A 17,386-nucleotide genomic window follows, 5' to 3' on the forward strand; every position below is an offset into this window, starting at 1 on the left:
ATGCTCTGGGAATTAATCACTGTCGAATCACTGGGCATTCAGCTCCCAAAACTGACAGACATGACGTTACCACAGACATTTGCATTGCATTTTACATTAAGATATGAAGATACCAGACAGCCCCAGACAATGCCATTTCCAACTATGTTGAAAGTTATGAACATTAGGTGTTAAACTGATGTGTCAGGATTCTTAAATTGGCCAATCAACATAATCAGAACCATAGAGATGTAGAGAATATGCAATCCATACTGATTAGTACCGAAATATATAGCAACAAGCAACAACTATATTGTAGCCTGGAGTTGGCTTGTTTACCCATGCGGATACCTGTAACAAAATAACTATAAAGGGAACCACTGATCAATTCAGAACGTATTTTGTTGTCTGAAGCCTGTTCCATATGTTTATGGGCATCCCTGGTGGAGGCTGGTGGGTGGATGTATTTGGGCGGATGATGGGCTTCAGGTGGGTGGGAGGATGGGCGGATGAGTAGGTTGGTGTGTGGGAATTGTACATAGTTCCCCTAACTTCAACCCTACCCACAAGAAAAAATAGTTTACTATAACTATAGTACTTACTATAGAATTATATAGTATACTACACTCCACACTGTAGTATCCCTCAATCATGTGTAGAACTGTGATGATTGTACTATACTGTATGTCCTCAATCAGACAATCTAAAGTATTTCAGGATTATAATAACCAGACACTGTTTACAAAACGCACATGAATTGATTTTATATTATGTGGGGTTGGCACATTTATTGAGATGTGTGCTGGTATACATCGATATGTATGACTGTGATCTTAATATGTCAGGATTGTAATTTGTGCATTGTAATGTTAATTGAATATCCTGATGTGAAACTGATTCTCATTGGCTGTTGCATGATGGGGAGTCCTATTTAAACCCTGTAATTCTTTGTTTTTTTTTATAGGGAGACAGACAGGGAACAGGTTGGCATGCTGCCAGGTTTTTCAGGCATGATTGAAGAATGGGTTTTCTTTAGAATGAGCTCATATTTGATTCAGTTTATGTTCTTTGTTGCTCTTTGACCGGTTTGTTATTTTTGTAAATATTGTAAGTATTAGCCACCTGTTAATTCCTCACCGCCAATAGAATAACTGCTGCTTAACACTTCCGTTTATTGATTTATCACATTATTCTGGTGAGCAAAGGTTTATCCAGTATTCTAGGGCAACAAGTAACGACAAAAGAAAATGATAGACAAGTTGACTAACAAATGGCCTACCAAAATGTCTGAATTTATAAGCAGAAACACGGGCCTATCTAAAAAGGCCTGTACTAGTCATGTATGCAAAAACACTAGAGTAAATACTAGTGTTTAGTATAGTTTCAACGTTCAACTTTCATTTATCACTTGCACAGGATACAACAGGTTTGAAAAGTACAATGAAATGCTTATTTGTGAGCTCTTTCCTAAAAATTCACTATTCAAGGAAATAATATAAGGGAAATTATGTAAAGTAATAATAAAAAAGTATGAAATACACACAAGAACACAAGAAATAAACATAGGAAACAAGTCCCAAGAATGCAAGCTATATACAGGCTCAGTGCCATAATTACAGTGTGCAAGGGTACTGGAGTAGTTGAGGAAGATATGTACAGGACATGTAAACAGGATAAATAATGATAATAATAATAGTCAATAATAATCAATATAGCAGCAGCGAGGTGAGTGGGTGGGTGCATGGTGGTAAATGTGTGTGTGGGTGTAAGTGTGTGACGTCAGTAAGTGTGTGTGCATGTGTATATATGTGTATGCGTGTGTGTGCAGGGTGTCAGTCTAGGTGTGTGAATGTGTGGGTATTTAGTCAGCCACCAATTGTGCAAGTTCTCCCACTTAAAAAGATGAGAGGACTGTAATATTCATCATAGGTACACTTCAACTATGGCGGACAAAAAAATCCAGAAAATCGCATTGTAGGATTTTTAATGAATTTATTTTTAAATTATGTTGGAAAATAAGTATTTGGTCACCAACAAACAAGCAAGATTTCTCTCACAGACCTGTAACTTCTTCTTTAAGAGGATCCTCTGTCCTCCATTGCAGGTGCAATACCAGCTGGTGATGCAACCAGTCAAGATGCTGTCGATGGTGCATCTGTAAAGGTTCTTGAGGATCTTGAGGGGCCATGACAAATATTTTCACCCTCTTGAGAGAGAAGAGGAGCTGTGACGCCTTCTTCACAACTGTGCTGGTGTAAGAGGACCATGTTAAGTCCTTAGTGATGTGGACACCAAGGAACAGAGCCCATATCCAGGCACATTACGTTAATTACAACTTTTCTACAGTCATATCCGCAAAAACACTAGAGTGAATACTACTGTAAAGTCTGCATTAACACTACCATGAAGAATATAGTATGTAAGTATAGTAATACTAGTCTTTATACAATAATATAGAGTATCAGATAAGTTGTAATTAACCATCATGTGCCTCTGCCAGGAAACCTAGCGTGGACTAGAGAGAGAGAGAGAGAGAGAGAGAGAGAGAGAGAGAGAGAGAGAGAGAAATGGGGTGAGAGAGAGCGAGATAAATGGGATGAGAGAGAGAGAGAGATAAATGGGGTGAGAAAGAGATAAATGGGGTGAGAGATAAATAGGGTGAGAGAGAGAGAGAGATAAATGGGGTGAGAGAGAGAGAGATACATGGGGTGAGAGATAAATAGGGTGAGAGCGAGAGATAAATAGGGTGAGAGAGAGAGAGAGAGAGAGAGAGAGAGAGAGAGGGAGAGAGAGAGAGAGAGAGAGAGAGAGAGAGAGAGGGAGAGATAAATGGGGTGAGAGAGAGAGAGATAAATGGGATGAGAGAGAGATAAATGGGGTGAGAGATAAATAGGGTGAGAGAGAGAGAGAGATAAATGGAGTGAGAGAGAGAGAGATACATGGGGTGAGATAGAGAGAGAGAGATAAATGGGGTGAGAGAGCGAAAGAGAGAGAGAGAGAGATAAATAGGGTACGAGAGTGCGAGAGAGATAGACATAAAAAGAGGGTGAGAGAGAGAGAGGGGGATCAACTTCTCATCCAGTCTTTGCCATGGCAAGGATTGTAAGTAGCTTATTCCGCAAAGCGTCCTGCATGTAATCAGTCCGTTTTCATGATTTGTTATTTCATTTTTTCCAGTCAACATCGCTGCAGCCTCATGTAGCCAGGGAACAGAAGATTTGGTTCCAAAATAGAGTCGTAGAGTCGGAGAGAATCTGTCCGGCTCACCATTAGCAAGAACTTATCAAACCCCATAAAACGGCATCGTTTTAAAAACATTTTAAAAAACATAAATATTATTCCCTGCTTTTTCTCTGTGAGGAGAAATCAGGATGAAAACGCTTTTGATGTAGAAATGATATAATAATCTTAGAACTGCACTGGCATTCTGTTGCATGAAAGCCTTGCATAATCACCAACATTGCAACAAGGAGGAAAGGCAACTCACAGGACTTAGTTAGGCCAGGGGTTTTCACACCTCTCCTCTGGGACCCCCCAGTGGTTCCATGTATTTGAACTATTCCTAAACTAGCATACCTGATTCAACTTGTCAACTAATCATTAATCCCTTGAATGGGTGAATCAGGAGAGATAGTTGAGGGCTACAACAACATTGTGAAACGTCGATTACAACGCACAGGTAGAAGGTAAACGTGCTCCTGCAGGTTACCGCTGAATGTCTTACAGTAAAAAAATTGAATGTTATTTGTCGCATGCGATGAATACAACCTTCCCGTGAACTGTTTCCTCACAAACCATTAAACAACAATGCAGTTTTAAGAAAAATAAGAGTTGAGAAAAATATTTACTAAATAAACTATAGTAAAAAATTAAATGATGTTCTTGGGCACAGGGACTATGGTGGTCTGCTTGAAACGTGTAGTTATTACAGACTCGGCCGGTGACAGGTTGAAAATGTCAGTGACGACACTTGCATGTTGGTCTGGTAATTCACCTGGCCTTGTGGATGTTGACCTTTTTAAAAGTGTCCCGAGGGGCGCAGCGATCTAAGGCACTGCATCTCAGGATGATCAAAAGAAAAACAGGATGCACCGGAGTTCAATTTCAAGTCTCATAGCAAAGGGTCTGAATACTTATGTAAATAAGGTATTTTTTTCATGGGGATTTTTTTTATTTAATCAATTTTCGACGAAGGCTGCAACATAACAAAATATAGAGGGGTCTGAATTCTTTCCAAATTCACTATATGTTTACACATATTTAACCCCTTATTTTCATTGAGGTAAAACTGCCTCTTTACTTTTGTGTGGGTTACCTTGAGACGAGTCCCGTGACACTATTGTATTCGTGAGAGTCTCCCCTTTCCACAGTGGGGTCATATTAGTTTGTATGCCAAACCGGTTGGACGCTAAAGAAGACCGATTTTCGGGATGTCTCATGGTCTGATAAAGACCACTGTAACTCGGCCCCCTTCCACCGCGGATACGGAAGACATAGGGGGATGGGATGGGATGTAGGATGGGATGGGATGTAGTGGGATGTAGCCCACGCAAAAAAAACTAATATCTCTAGCATAAGCTGAATCATTTGTATGGGAATGTTTTTGTTATGTTACTTAGTTTGACGCACGAGTGCATCACCAGACTCTTAATTAACCTCTCTAGGGGGTGTGGGACAGTAGCGTCCCACCTAGCCAACATCCAAAGCGCCAAATTCAAAAACAGAAATATTCATTATAAAAATTAATAAAGCATACAAGTGTGAAACATCGGTTTAAAGATGAACTTCTTGTTAATGCAACCACGGTGTCAGATTTCAAAAAGGCTTTACGGCGAAAGCATACCATGCGATTATCTGAGAACAGCGCCCAGTAGACAAATCATTACAAACAGTTACCAGCCAAGTAGAGGAGTAACACAAGTCAAAAATAGCGATAAAATGTATCACTTACCTTTGATGATCTTCATATGGTTGCACTCACAAGACTCCCATTTACTCAATACATTTTGTTTTGTTCGATAAAGTCCCTCTTTATATCTAAAAACCTCCGTTTTGTTTACGCGTTTTGTTCAGTAATCCACAGGCTCAAAGGCAGTCAAAACAGGCAGACAAAAAATCAGAAAAGTATCAGTAAAGTTCGTAGAAACATGTCAAACTGTAATGGTTTTCCTCCTCTTCGTCTGAAGAGGAGAGGCGAGAAGGATCAGAGGACCAATATGCGGCGTGGTAAGTGTCCATGGTATTTATTTAAACACATAAACTGAACACTCTGTCGCGATACGAAACCTTCAGCCCCGCCCCTTGGCCGGCAGCGGGGTGCTAGAGGTGGTTAGCGTCCCGTTCCCTGGATTGGACAGGGCACTATAGATACTTCAGGTTATCTCGGTATAACCAGGACCGCTCGCGTAGCCCTGCCTCTCTTTCTATATCGAAGCGTTGTCCGCGTAGAGAGGTCTTTTGCCTTGTCACTCTCAACGGTCTAGCTCTAGCTGGGATGTGTGAACCCCACCCCCATCCTCTAGACTCTTTGCTTCACCACTTGAGTCCTTGAGTTAATATTAAGCACTAGTCCTACCAGTCTCTATATGATTTCCCTGTGGTTGAGTGTTTCCCCTCTGTGATGTTTCTAGTTTAAAGTGTGAAGACCTTTAGTCAACTTAGTCTCACTACTCTGCCCGTCGGCTATGTATCGCTTGGAAAATAAAACTTAGATATATCGATAAGACAATTAAATGAATCACTACTGGACACACCTTCCTCCTTGTCTTTTAATGGTAACTCATTCTGTCATAGAGCATTGATCGCCGTTTCCAGTGTCCCGGTAGCGGGGAGTGTCAGAGTTGTTATCTCCCGTGCCGTTAACTGTCTTTGAGAGAACCTTTTGCTCGAGACAAAATAAGACTACCGTTTATTTTTGAAAACACTCTGTTTTTTGTCTTTTACAATCAAACACATTTCAAAATACACCATTTGTTACTCGGTCACACACAGCGTTAATCAAAAACATGCAAATGACATAATGCTCTTATAAAATGCCTGGTACAATGATAACACTTATCTCTATATTAAATACTTGTAATAGTTATTTAATTACCTTTGAGAGATGACGAGGAGACCCACGAGATCATGAGCAGAGTTTCAATCGGTCAGAGTTCTGTTACGAATTTAGATAGGTAGCGACTCCCCTCTACTGACTGAGAGGTTGAATTGGAGTCGGTGCTTTACTAAATTGAGAGATTCAAGTTTGGCCTGGATGGAAGAACCCGCTGGTGATTCCCTGCCCCAAATGGAATATCAAAAAGTCTGTGTCCGCAACGAGGTCGAGATGCTGAGCTCAATCGAGAGGTTCCGGAGAACTCTTCTGGATATATTTGCATCAACACCCACGCGCCTGGCGCAAAATCACAGGGTCAATTCAGACATCCATAAGAGAAAGCAAGGGATAACCTTAAGGTCTAGAATGCCACTCAACCCCGTTGAACTACTGCAGCGTCAGTGGCCCGCATCAAGGTCGAGATGCTTGTTGCGGGCGCAAAGCGACAAAACAACTGGTCAGTAGTTAAACGGTATATCGGAGAGTCACTTCTCAGATCCAACAAGTTAGAATCTTTTAAGTAATTTGAGTCAGGTGTCAATTTACCCGAAGTCAAATGGTTGTCTAAAATAATTCAGAATTCAAGAAGTCAGCTCCAAAGTAATGGCAAATGTGTCTTTATATACCTTTTGATTCTCTGCACCCGCTCCGCTGCTCCTCTTGTTCCCTCAGAGCAGAGAGGGTGACGACATATCTTACAACAGGAAATACTTTTCTTACAGTGCATATATGGGCCTCTGGTTATGACAGAGCCCATTACTCTAGCAACAATGAGGAAATACTCTTCTTACAGTGTGCATATGGGCCTCTGTTTATGACAGTGCCCTTACTCTATCAGCAATGAGTCTATCAGCTGTTCCCATTCAGAGGTGTCACTTGAGGCAGAGGGTGATTCTTCCTGACACCAGTTAGGTTCAATAGTTGGTTGGCTTGAGTTGTCTTCTGGTGGTTTTGCCCAATCCGGTATTTCAGTAGGCGAGGTCACCTCTGTCTCTATCCTTGGTGGGTGAGACAAGGAAAGAGGACCAGGAGGTAGATCCATTTGGCATTTTACTACAACTCCATACAAAAACAATAAACGTAACGTGAATAACCGAAACCGAAAACAGTACCGTGTGGTGTAAAACACAGAGATGGAAACAATCACCCACAAAAACACAGTGAAACCCAGGCTACCTAAGTATGATTCTCAATCAGAGACAACTAACGACACATGCCTCTGATTGAGAACCATACTAGGCAGAACACAGAAAAACAACCTAGACACACAAAACATAGAATGCCCACCCAGCTTACGTCCTGACCAACACTAAAACAAGGAAAACACAAAAGAACTATGGTCAGAACGTGACACAAACAATGTTTCTAATCAATCCTCAGGTTGTTTTTAGTCAGAATAATCAATAATATTTCAGCAGGACAAAAGGAAAACAAGGAGGGCGCACTCTCGGTCGTGCTCATGAAAAACCTCTGGGACACTGCAGTGTCCACTCATTTAGAGTGGTCTTACTCCCTCATTTTTCAGAATACAAGCCTGAAACCATTTCTAAAGACTGTTGACATCTAGTGCAAGCCATATGACTCAAATTGCACTTCCTAAGTCAATGGAATCTGTATTGGCAGTCAATGGAAAACTACAAACATAAAGAAAATCCCACTTCCTGGATGGATTTTTCTCAGGTTTTCGCCTGCCATATCAGTTCTGTTATACTCACAGACATTATTTTAACAGTTTTCTTCAGAGTGTTTTCTATCCAAATCTACCAATTATATGCAAATCCTAGCTTCTGGGCCTGAATAACAGGTAGTTTACTTTGGGCACACTTTTCATCCGGAGATGAAAATAACACTCACAGTTCTGCAAACAACAGCAGATCTGCATAACCTGAAAATGTAATCTTGTAAATAAACAACAGCAAATTGTAGGACATACTGCAGCTAGTTTCCAAATCAGAAGGACAGGGCATGGAAGTAGATGTTGTGGTTTTTTTGTCAGCGAATATCAATACAAGCACAAATATTTTCCAAGTACTGTGTATGTGTGTGTTGGGAGGAGGGTGGGGGTTGTGTGAACTACCCAGCATGCCCTCTGTTGTGTTCCTACCTGGAGACGACGAGGGGCAGAATGAGCATCTTCAACATCCTCATCAGGAGCTCTCCAGGAAATTGGAAGTACTTCACCTCCTACATAAACACAGAGAGGACAAACAGAGCAGAGCACGTTGTTAGTTAGGGTCGATAGGTAGATAGACTTACTGTAAATATTGGGTAGGCTTACTGTAGATAGGCATTTTGAATTTACCACACTGTAAAAATCCAACTTAACCAATTCCTAATCAACGTTATAATTTGAAGTAATGTGTTCAAGTTTGTTTACTCAACAAACTCTTCTCGAAGTAAGCTGAATTTAAAAAGGCTTGTTGAGTAAAATTACAAATTCATGTTGCCTTTGGAAGGCAACACTGTCAAAAAGCCAACTCAACCAATTGTTTAATCAGCGTTATTACACGAGTTGAGCAGACTTCAAAAGGACAAGAATTTGAGCTAATGTGTTAGTATGTTTACTCAACAAACTCTACTCAAATTCAACTGAATTTGAACAAGCTTGTTTGATCAAAACATCTCAAAACCACGCTCATCATTATCATATTTCCCAGCATGCTCTCTTACATGTAGATTTTTCAGAATTGTTTATTTCAATACCTGTGTTTTTGCATGTACTTTGTTTGGTTGGTTAATATTATGCTACACAAACATAAATAACATACATTTTTTAAAACTAATCAAATCAGTTTATAGTTGGACTTATTGCACCTGTTACTGAGATGGCTGTTCCAGTTTATATGATTTATGTAGTCTCAATAATACATTTTCCCAACCCTGGCAGTCATTCTGAATGCAGGTATTTTTTTTTTAATTGCTGGAGTGCGTATTGAAGCATTTTAGAGTGGTGTTTCAAATGAGCACATTGTGGTTCTAAATTTACTCACCAACATAAAATGATCCCCTTTAAACTTCAGTGGCAAGTTACAAACAGCATGTGATATGAATGGGAATATTCCATCCAGATAAATAATTAAACAGGCATCTGTTTGTAAATACCTCTGAGAGGTTGATGTTCTATCATCTGTTCTACTGTATTTACCAAGATGGGAGGTGTTTACAATTCCTTAGGATGTGGATGTGAGGAGGATAGAGAGAGGGATGGTTGGGGGGATGGAGAGTAGTGGGAGAAACAAAGATAATGGGAACAGAGAGGTGTGGAGAGATAGAGAGAAGGTTTTGAGAGAGAGAGAGAAGTAGGGAGAGAGAGAGAGAGAGAGAGAGAGAGAGAGAGAGAGAGAGAGAGAGAGAGAGAGAGAGGATGAATTCAAACACAATACATCTGAGAGATGATAACAGCTAAAGAGCTTTAGCTGTTGTTTAATATTAGGAAGGAAGAGGGGGCGGAAAGACAGGAGGAGAGGGAGATTAGATCAGGATCACTGCAGTCAAATGGCGGGCTGGTTAGCAGTGAGTGTATGTGTGTCATGGGTGAGAGAGACACACACACAGCTGGTATCAGGCCCTGGCATCTGCCGAACACAAGGCTGACATGTGGCACATGCACACACTGCCCCAATTATAACCACCTAATCCCAATAAATGAAACACCCAATGACATTTTGGGAGGTTAATCATATCATAACCAATAAAGTATAGATATACAACACCTGATGGTTCATCTTGTATTTAATATCATGCAATACATCTGTTGCATGATAGCAGGACAGCAAAATGGGAGGGAAAAGGGACCGGGGTTAGGGTTCAGAGGGTTTTAAAATAATTGTGTGGAGATCTAGATTTGGGAAGATTAGTTTGAGTCAGTTGCTCTGAAGCCTTGTTTACACTGCAGGCGTTAATGCTCAAATCAGTTTTGTTTTTCAAATGCGTTTTGGAAACTGACTGTCCAAACAACAAGTTACAAGTGACCAATCCAGATTTATGTGTGCTCAGACAGCAGTCATTTGCTGTCACGGCTACGCTAGTTTTCATAGTAATGACGGGTGTGTTAAAAACGTCCTTTTTTGGCTAGCCACAGCAGTCAACTAGCTATCTGTTTAGCATTCAAGCACATTCACAAATGTGTTTGTAAACAATGAGCAAGCTAGTTAGCTACCACATGTTCTTGGCAAACTGTCAACAGAGTAGCTAGCAAGCAACAAGATATGCCAAATAACAGTCTCCCATTTGAGGGCAAATAAATCAGATTTGACCATTCAGGCACGAGGGTGGCAGGTATCCTAGCCGTTAAGAGTGTAGAGCCAGTAACTGAAAGGTTGCTAGTTTGAATCCCCAAGCCGACTAAGTGAAAATCTGTCAATGTGCCCTTGAGAAAGTCACTTAAAACTTCTTATGGGCAGGTGGGACGGTAGCATCCCACCTAGCCAACATCCGGTGAAATTGCAGAGCGTGGAATTCAAACGACAGTATATACATATTTCGCTTTCATAAAATCACAAGTGTAATACATCAAAATAAAGCTTAACTTCTTGTTAATCCAGCCACCGTGTCAGATTTCAAAAAGGCTTTACGGCGAAAGCAAACCATGCGATTATCTGCGGACAGCGCCCCGCATACAAACACATGAAGAACATATTTCAACCAGGCAGGTGCAACACGGAAGTCAGAAATAGCGATATAAAAAGTGCCTTACCTTTCATGATCTTCTTCTGTTGGCACTCCACGGTCCCAGTTACATTACAACTGGTCCTTTTGTTCGATAATGTCCTTCTTTATATCCATAAAAACTCAGTTTAGCTGGCAAGCTTCAGTCAATAATCCACCCAGTTTCCCTCCATCAAAATGCATACAAAATGAATCCCAAATGTTACTAATAAACTTTTCCAAACAAGTCAAACAACATTTATAATCAAACTTTAGGTACCCTAATATGTAAATAAACAATACAATTTAAGACAGAGAATCGCTATTGTCTTTACCGGAGAAAAATACCAAAGAATGCGCTCTCTTCCACGCGCTTGGAAACACGACAGCCAAAATGGGAGCCATCTAGAAAAACTATCATTTCTGGCAAATTTTTCCAAAAACCAGCCTGAAACTCTTTCTAAAGACTGTTGACATCTAGTGGAAGCCCTAGGAACTGCAATCTGGGAGGATTTGGCCTTATAATAAAAGTGATAGCCATTGAAAATAGGGGTAGGACGATTTTAATTTTGGGGGGGTGGTTTGTCCTCTGGGTTTCGCCTGCCATATCAGTTCTGTTATACTCACATACATGATTTTTACGGTTTTAGAAACTTCTATGTGTTTTCTATCCAAATCTACTAATGTATGCATATTCTATCTTCTGGGCCTGAGTAACAGGCAGCTTACTTTGAAGTATCTGCTTTCAAACAACATATGAAGATGGTTTGAAATATCCGATTCAATGTGATTTTGGGCTGTTCAGAATACAGGAAAAAGAACCGACTCAAATAGGCATAAACATGTGATTTTAAAGCAAATTATTAATCTGGTTAATTATATTAGACAATCCTTTTTGCTATAGGCTAGTTTTAGGTGGTGGGAAAAAAATGTATATAAACCATTCCCATCACTCAGTGTGAGAAGCAAACAGGAGAAATACAACGCAAACAAACATTAAATTGTTCCTCCCTCTACCTCAACTATGTGTATACTTTGTATGGTTTGTTTTTTTTGCGTTAGTGCAGAACAAACCATTGTCGGTTTGAGAAATAACCTTCAAGACAGTGGAGAGGGAGTGTAGGGTCCCATTCCCTATGACGACATGGATACACCCCCAGGACCTCCTCCACCTCCAGTACTCTACTTTCTCCTACCCACTCTACCTCACAGCAGAAAGAGGGGATAGAAACTAACTCATAACAAATAATAGTATAATTTTGGTTACCCCTCAAACATTTCCTTTGCTTCCCCTCCATAGTACAACATGAGTCTAATCCATGTAAAATAGCTACTGGATTCACTGTGACTTTATAGCTGCGTTTAGACAAGTAGCCCAATTCTAAAAATAAAAAAAATACAAATTGTTTTTTTGACCAATCAGATAAGCTCTGGAAAATATCTGATGTGATTAGTCAAAAGACCAATTGGTGAAAGAAAGATCAGAATTGGGCTGCCTGTCTAAACGCAGCCTTGTGTCTGTGTTTGAAGAGGCCTTGGGAGGGTTTTGTTTTTTCTGTTGAAGTAGTTCCTGAATAGCTACTCTTCTGTCTCAAAATTTTGGCCAAGACGTGCCTGTTCAAGGGTGCTGTATTTCTGCTTGACCTGGTGGAGATCTTTTAGATCAGATCAGATCAGATCTTTTACCAATAATTTGGCAAACGATCAGAATTTTGCTGCATGTCTAAACTCTGTGAGTAGCAACTAGCCAGAAGGTAGGAAGGGAGCACAAAGCGCAGTAAAAACAACCAACAACATCCCACTTGGTCAGTCATGTAAATGAAGGAAGTGCTGGATATTTTGGAAGGCCATCTCGAAGAAACGTGGTAAGGCAGATAGAGCTCCACCACGAGTAGAAATACAGCACCTTTGAACAGGCACGTTTTTGGTAAATATTGAGACAGAAGAGTAGCTATTGAGGAACTACTTCAACAGAAAACCAAAACCCTCTCAAGGCACCATTAGATGCCTCTTGAATTCCCCTTTGTTTTATGTCAATAATGAGTAGCTCTTATCACCATCACCACTACTGTAAACCGGAGCCATTTCCTTCTCCTTGCTCTCTTATCCACCAGTCTAATGGACCTTTAAACAGTTGCAACGTTGTGGTATTATGAGAGCTTCAGACTCTCTCAGACAAAATCCACTCGGTCTCGTGGGCTACCGACAGACGGTAACTGCTGGAAGAGATATCCATAATGTTTTGTAACTTCATGTTATTTTGTCCCCAGGAAACCCTTCTTTTCCAATTTGAGATATTATTTTCTGCAAAGTTTGTCATCTCCATAGATGTATACATTTGTTTATTCTTCATGAATTATACACTGAGTATATCAAACATTAGGAACACCTTCCTAATATTGAGTTGCACCCCAACTTTTGCCCTCAGAACAGCCTCAATTCGCCGGTGCATGGAGTCTACAAGGTGTCGAAAGCGTTCCACAGGGATGCTGGCCCATGCTGACTCCAATGCTTCTCACTGTTGTGTCAAATTGGCTGGATGTCCTTTGGTTGGTGGATCATTCTTGATACACACAGGAAGCTGTTGAGCGTTAAAAACCCAGCAGCGTTGCAGTTCTTGAAACAAACCGGTGCACCTGGCTCCTGTTCAAAGGCACTTAAATCTTTTGTCACATACCCAATCCATGTCTCAATTGCCTCAAGGCTTAAAAATCCTTCTTTAACCTGTCTCCTCTCCTTCATCTACACTGACTGAAGTAGATTTAACAAGTGACATCAATAAGGGATCATAGCTTTCACCTGGATTCACCTTGTCAGTCTGTCATATTGTGTGCACTCAGTGTACATTCTAAATAATGTATAATGTCACATAACCAATTATTCATACAGTCCTGTTTTAGTACGTCAATCAATGAAATTACATGATACCAGTACACCGGTACACAATGTAATAAGACAGTCGCTAAGAAGAAACTGTCAATGTTCATTTTCATAACCCACAGGGCTGGTGGATTGTCACTCCCCCCATGTGTAAAATTAGCACAGCCGATTGTGTACATTGTGTGGCGTAATTACATTTGTATATTTAATTTGAACAGAATGCCCTGAAATGAACTGAGTCCAATTTCAATGTATTCTGTTATTTATCTAATAAACAGCGAATGCCATTCTTGAAGCTGGTCTAGCGGGTAACTCTGCATCTCTCCCCTCTCTGTATCCCCTGTCTTGTTTAAATACACTGCTCAAAAAAATAAAGGAGACACTAAAATAACACATCCTAGATCTGAATGAATGAAATATTCTTATTAAATAGTTTTTTCTTTACATAGTTGAATGTGCTGACAACAAAATCACACATAAATTAAATTAACAATGGAAATCAAATGTATCAACCCATGGAGGTCTGGATTTGGATTTCCACTCAAATTAAAGTGGAAAACCACACTACAGGCTGATCCAACTTTGATGTAATGTCCTTAAAACAAGTCAAAATGAGGCTCAGTAGTGTGTGTGGCCTCCACGTGCCTGTATGACCTCCCTACAACGCCTGGGCATGCTCCTGATGAGGTAGCGGATGGTCTCCTGAGGGATCTCCTCCCAGACCTGGACTAAAGCATACGCCAACTCCTGGACAGTCTGTGGTGCAATGTGGCGTTGGTGGATGGAGCGAGACATGATGTCCCAGATGTGCTCAATTGGATCCAGGTCTGGGGAACGGGGCGGGCCAGTCCATAGCATCAATGGCCTTCCTCTTGCAGGAACTGCTGACACACTCCAGCCACATGAGGACATGCATTGTCTTGCATTAGGAGGAACCCAGGGCCAACCGCACCAGCATATGGTCTCACAAGGGGTCTGAGAATCTAATCTCGGTACCTAATGGCAGTCAGGCTACCTCTGGCGAGCACATGGAGGGCTGTGCGGCCCCCCAAAGAAATGCCACTCCACACCATGACTGACCCACCGCCAAACCAGTCATGCTGGAGGATGTTGCAGGCAGCAGAACGTTCTCCACCGCGTCTCCAGACTCTGTCAGGTCTGTCACATGTGCTCAGTGTGAACCTGCTTTCATCTGTGAAGAGCACAGGGCGCCAGTGGCGAATTTTCCAATCTTGATGTTCTCTGGCAAATGCCAAACGTCCTGCACGGTGTTGGGCTGTAAACACAACCCCCACCTGTGGACGTCGGGCCCTCATACCACTCTCATGGAGTCTTTTTCTGACTGTTTGAGCAGACACATGCACATTTGTGGCCTGCTGGAGGTCATTTTGCAGGGCTCTGGCAGTGCTCCTCTTGCTCCTCCTTGCACAAAGGCAGAGGTAGCGGTCCTACTGCTGGGTTGTTGCCCTCCTACGGCCTCCTCCACGTCTCCTGATGTACTGGCCTGTCTCCTGGTAGCGCCTCCATGCTCTGAACACTACGCCACAGCTCGCATTGATGTGCCATCCTGGATGAGCTGCACTACCTGAGCCACTTGTGTGGGTTGTAGACTCCGTCTCATGCTACCACTAGAGTGAAAGCACCGCCAGCATTCAAAAAGTGACCAAAACATCAGCCAGGAAGCATAGGAATGTGGTCATGTGGTCACCACCTGCAGAACCACTCCTTTATTGGGGGTGTCTTGCTAATTGCCTATAATTTCCACCTGTTGTCTATTCCATTCGCACAACAGCATGTGAAATGTATTGTCAATCAGTGTTGCTTCCTAAGTGGACAGTTTGATTTCACAGAAGTGGGATTGACTTGGAGTTACATTGTATTGTTTAAGTGTTCCCTTTATTTTTTTGAGCAGTGTATATCTCCGTCCAAATAAAGTGAATATACCTTTTCAACAAATATTGAAAGAAAAACAAACAGGGAATGACAGCAGTGTGCTGCTCTATCGCCCATCGATGTGATTCACAGCTAAGCCTCCACAGCCACAGCAACAGCCACTAACAATCCTTCATCTCATTAATATGGAGCGCGACTGATGAGAAGAGGTTTGTTTTGAAAACAAACACAGACAGGACAAGTGAAGCCATACAAATCAATAAGGACAGGATCGGATAGCATTACCCAACAGCATGAATCACTGGATGAGTTGTGTTTGGAAGTGTTTGAACTTCAAAATCATTTTTTAACTGAGTATACCAGCTATTTTGTAAACAGAAAATGTGCCTCTTTCCATAAGTCAGTCTGATCAGTGTCATCCTAGAGTCAAAACAGTGATCTAGCCTCAGGTCTAGCCACTACGACATTAAAGAGCAGAGAGGCTTTGTTGGATCGTCTGTATTCAGCAACAGCTTATAGAGCGATCTCCCTCTTTCTCAATCCCCTCAGCTCTCTGCACCCACACAACTGCAACATAAGTGTGTGTGGTAATTCACAATTCAATCACAGTGTTATTAAGGTTGGTATTGTCACTTGGTAGGACAAGATGGGGTTGTTTTTTTCCCCACATGGTAGGACAACAGCTGTGTTTGACAAGAGGTTGGTGTTAAGAAAGAGGGGAATGTTTGGGAGGACACCGTTCTTATGTAAGGTGTTTTTCAAGGTTAGGAGGACAGGGGGACCAGTGGACAGGGAGAACAGGGTGCAGCAGAGTAGTGGGTCAAGGACTTTAGAGGCACCACATTTGTAAGGAGCAGGGATTTGTATTTTTTTATTTAACTGGGCAAGTCAGTTAAGAACTCATTCTTATTTACAACAACAGTCTAGGAACAGTGGGTTAACTGCCTTGTTCAGGAGGAGAATGACAGATTTCTACCTAGTCAGCTCAGGGAATTGATCTAGCAACATTGCGGTTACTGGCCCAATGCTCTAACCACTAAGCTACCTGCCGTGGGTGGGGGTTGGGGGCTAAGGGAACAGGAGACCCAGGGTGTTTCAGGTCAACAAGGGAGGGTGTTGGTTGGTTGAAGGAACAGGACACCCTGCGGGTGTTAGTTTTGACACTGACCTGGTCGGAGAGCTGCTTGCCCCGCAGGTGGAACCCCATCATACAGCCAATGACCACAGCCAACACAGACAGGATGAGGAGCCCGTTCTGCGCACACACATTCTTCACCCGACCCCGCACCTCCGCAAAGTTCACCGCCATCCTGACTCTCCCGGAAAGTCCTCCACAGTCCCGGACACGGACACTCACTCCACTGGTCCCTGAGTCCCTGGTCGGTCACTCAGTCAACCATATAGAGCCAGTAGAGAGGTAACAGACTGGACGGCAGGAGAGGGTTGGGTGAAAGACGGAAACAAAGAGCCGGGGAGAGAAGGGAGGGACTGAAAAGTGATTAAAGAGAGAAAAATAACTAAGAAGAGGAAGATAGAGATAGAAGGAGGAGTGAGTGGAATAGATATAGGTTTGCAGAAAAAGTAGTAGGGAGAAAGGCAGTTGTCCTCTCTTTGGATAAAGCACTTTAGCACTCCATGAGCTGCTCTCTCTGTCATTCCACACAGGACTAAGAACATCACACTTTCCAGGCATACACACGTTCTCTGTGTGTGTCTCTCTCTCTCTCTCTCTCTCTCTCTCCACCCCCTCCCTTTCTCCCTCTTTACCTCCCTCTCTCTACGGCCAGTAGGGGGCTCTAGTCTGCGACAGCTGGCAGTATTGTCCTGAGGGTTAATACACTAGATCCTATTAGGAGCGGACCGGGCCACGCTACACTGCACTGTGCTGCATTA

General features: G+C 42.0%; 1 protein-coding gene across 1 annotated transcript in view; it reads right to left on the bottom strand.

Annotated features, from left to right (window-relative positions):
* The window catches only part of LOC118394953 (excitatory amino acid transporter 5-like), a 71,477-nt gene extending 54,338 nt beyond the window's left edge, over positions 1 to 17,139 (bottom strand). The window contains exons 1-2 of the mRNA XM_035788670.2: positions 16,662 to 17,139; positions 8,178 to 8,257 (exon numbers count right to left, since the gene is read on the bottom strand). Coding sequence (XP_035644563.1) covers positions 8,178 to 8,257; positions 16,662 to 16,802 — 221 coding nt within the window. The 5' untranslated portion in view covers positions 16,803 to 17,139. The remainder of the gene's footprint in view (positions 1 to 8,177; positions 8,258 to 16,661) is intronic.
* Between the last annotated feature and the right edge of the window lie 247 nt (positions 17,140 to 17,386).

Source organism: Oncorhynchus keta, chromosome 15, assembly GCF_023373465.1.
Source record: "Oncorhynchus keta strain PuntledgeMale-10-30-2019 chromosome 15, Oket_V2, whole genome shotgun sequence".
Lineage (NCBI taxonomy): Eukaryota > Metazoa > Chordata > Actinopteri > Salmoniformes > Salmonidae > Oncorhynchus > Oncorhynchus keta.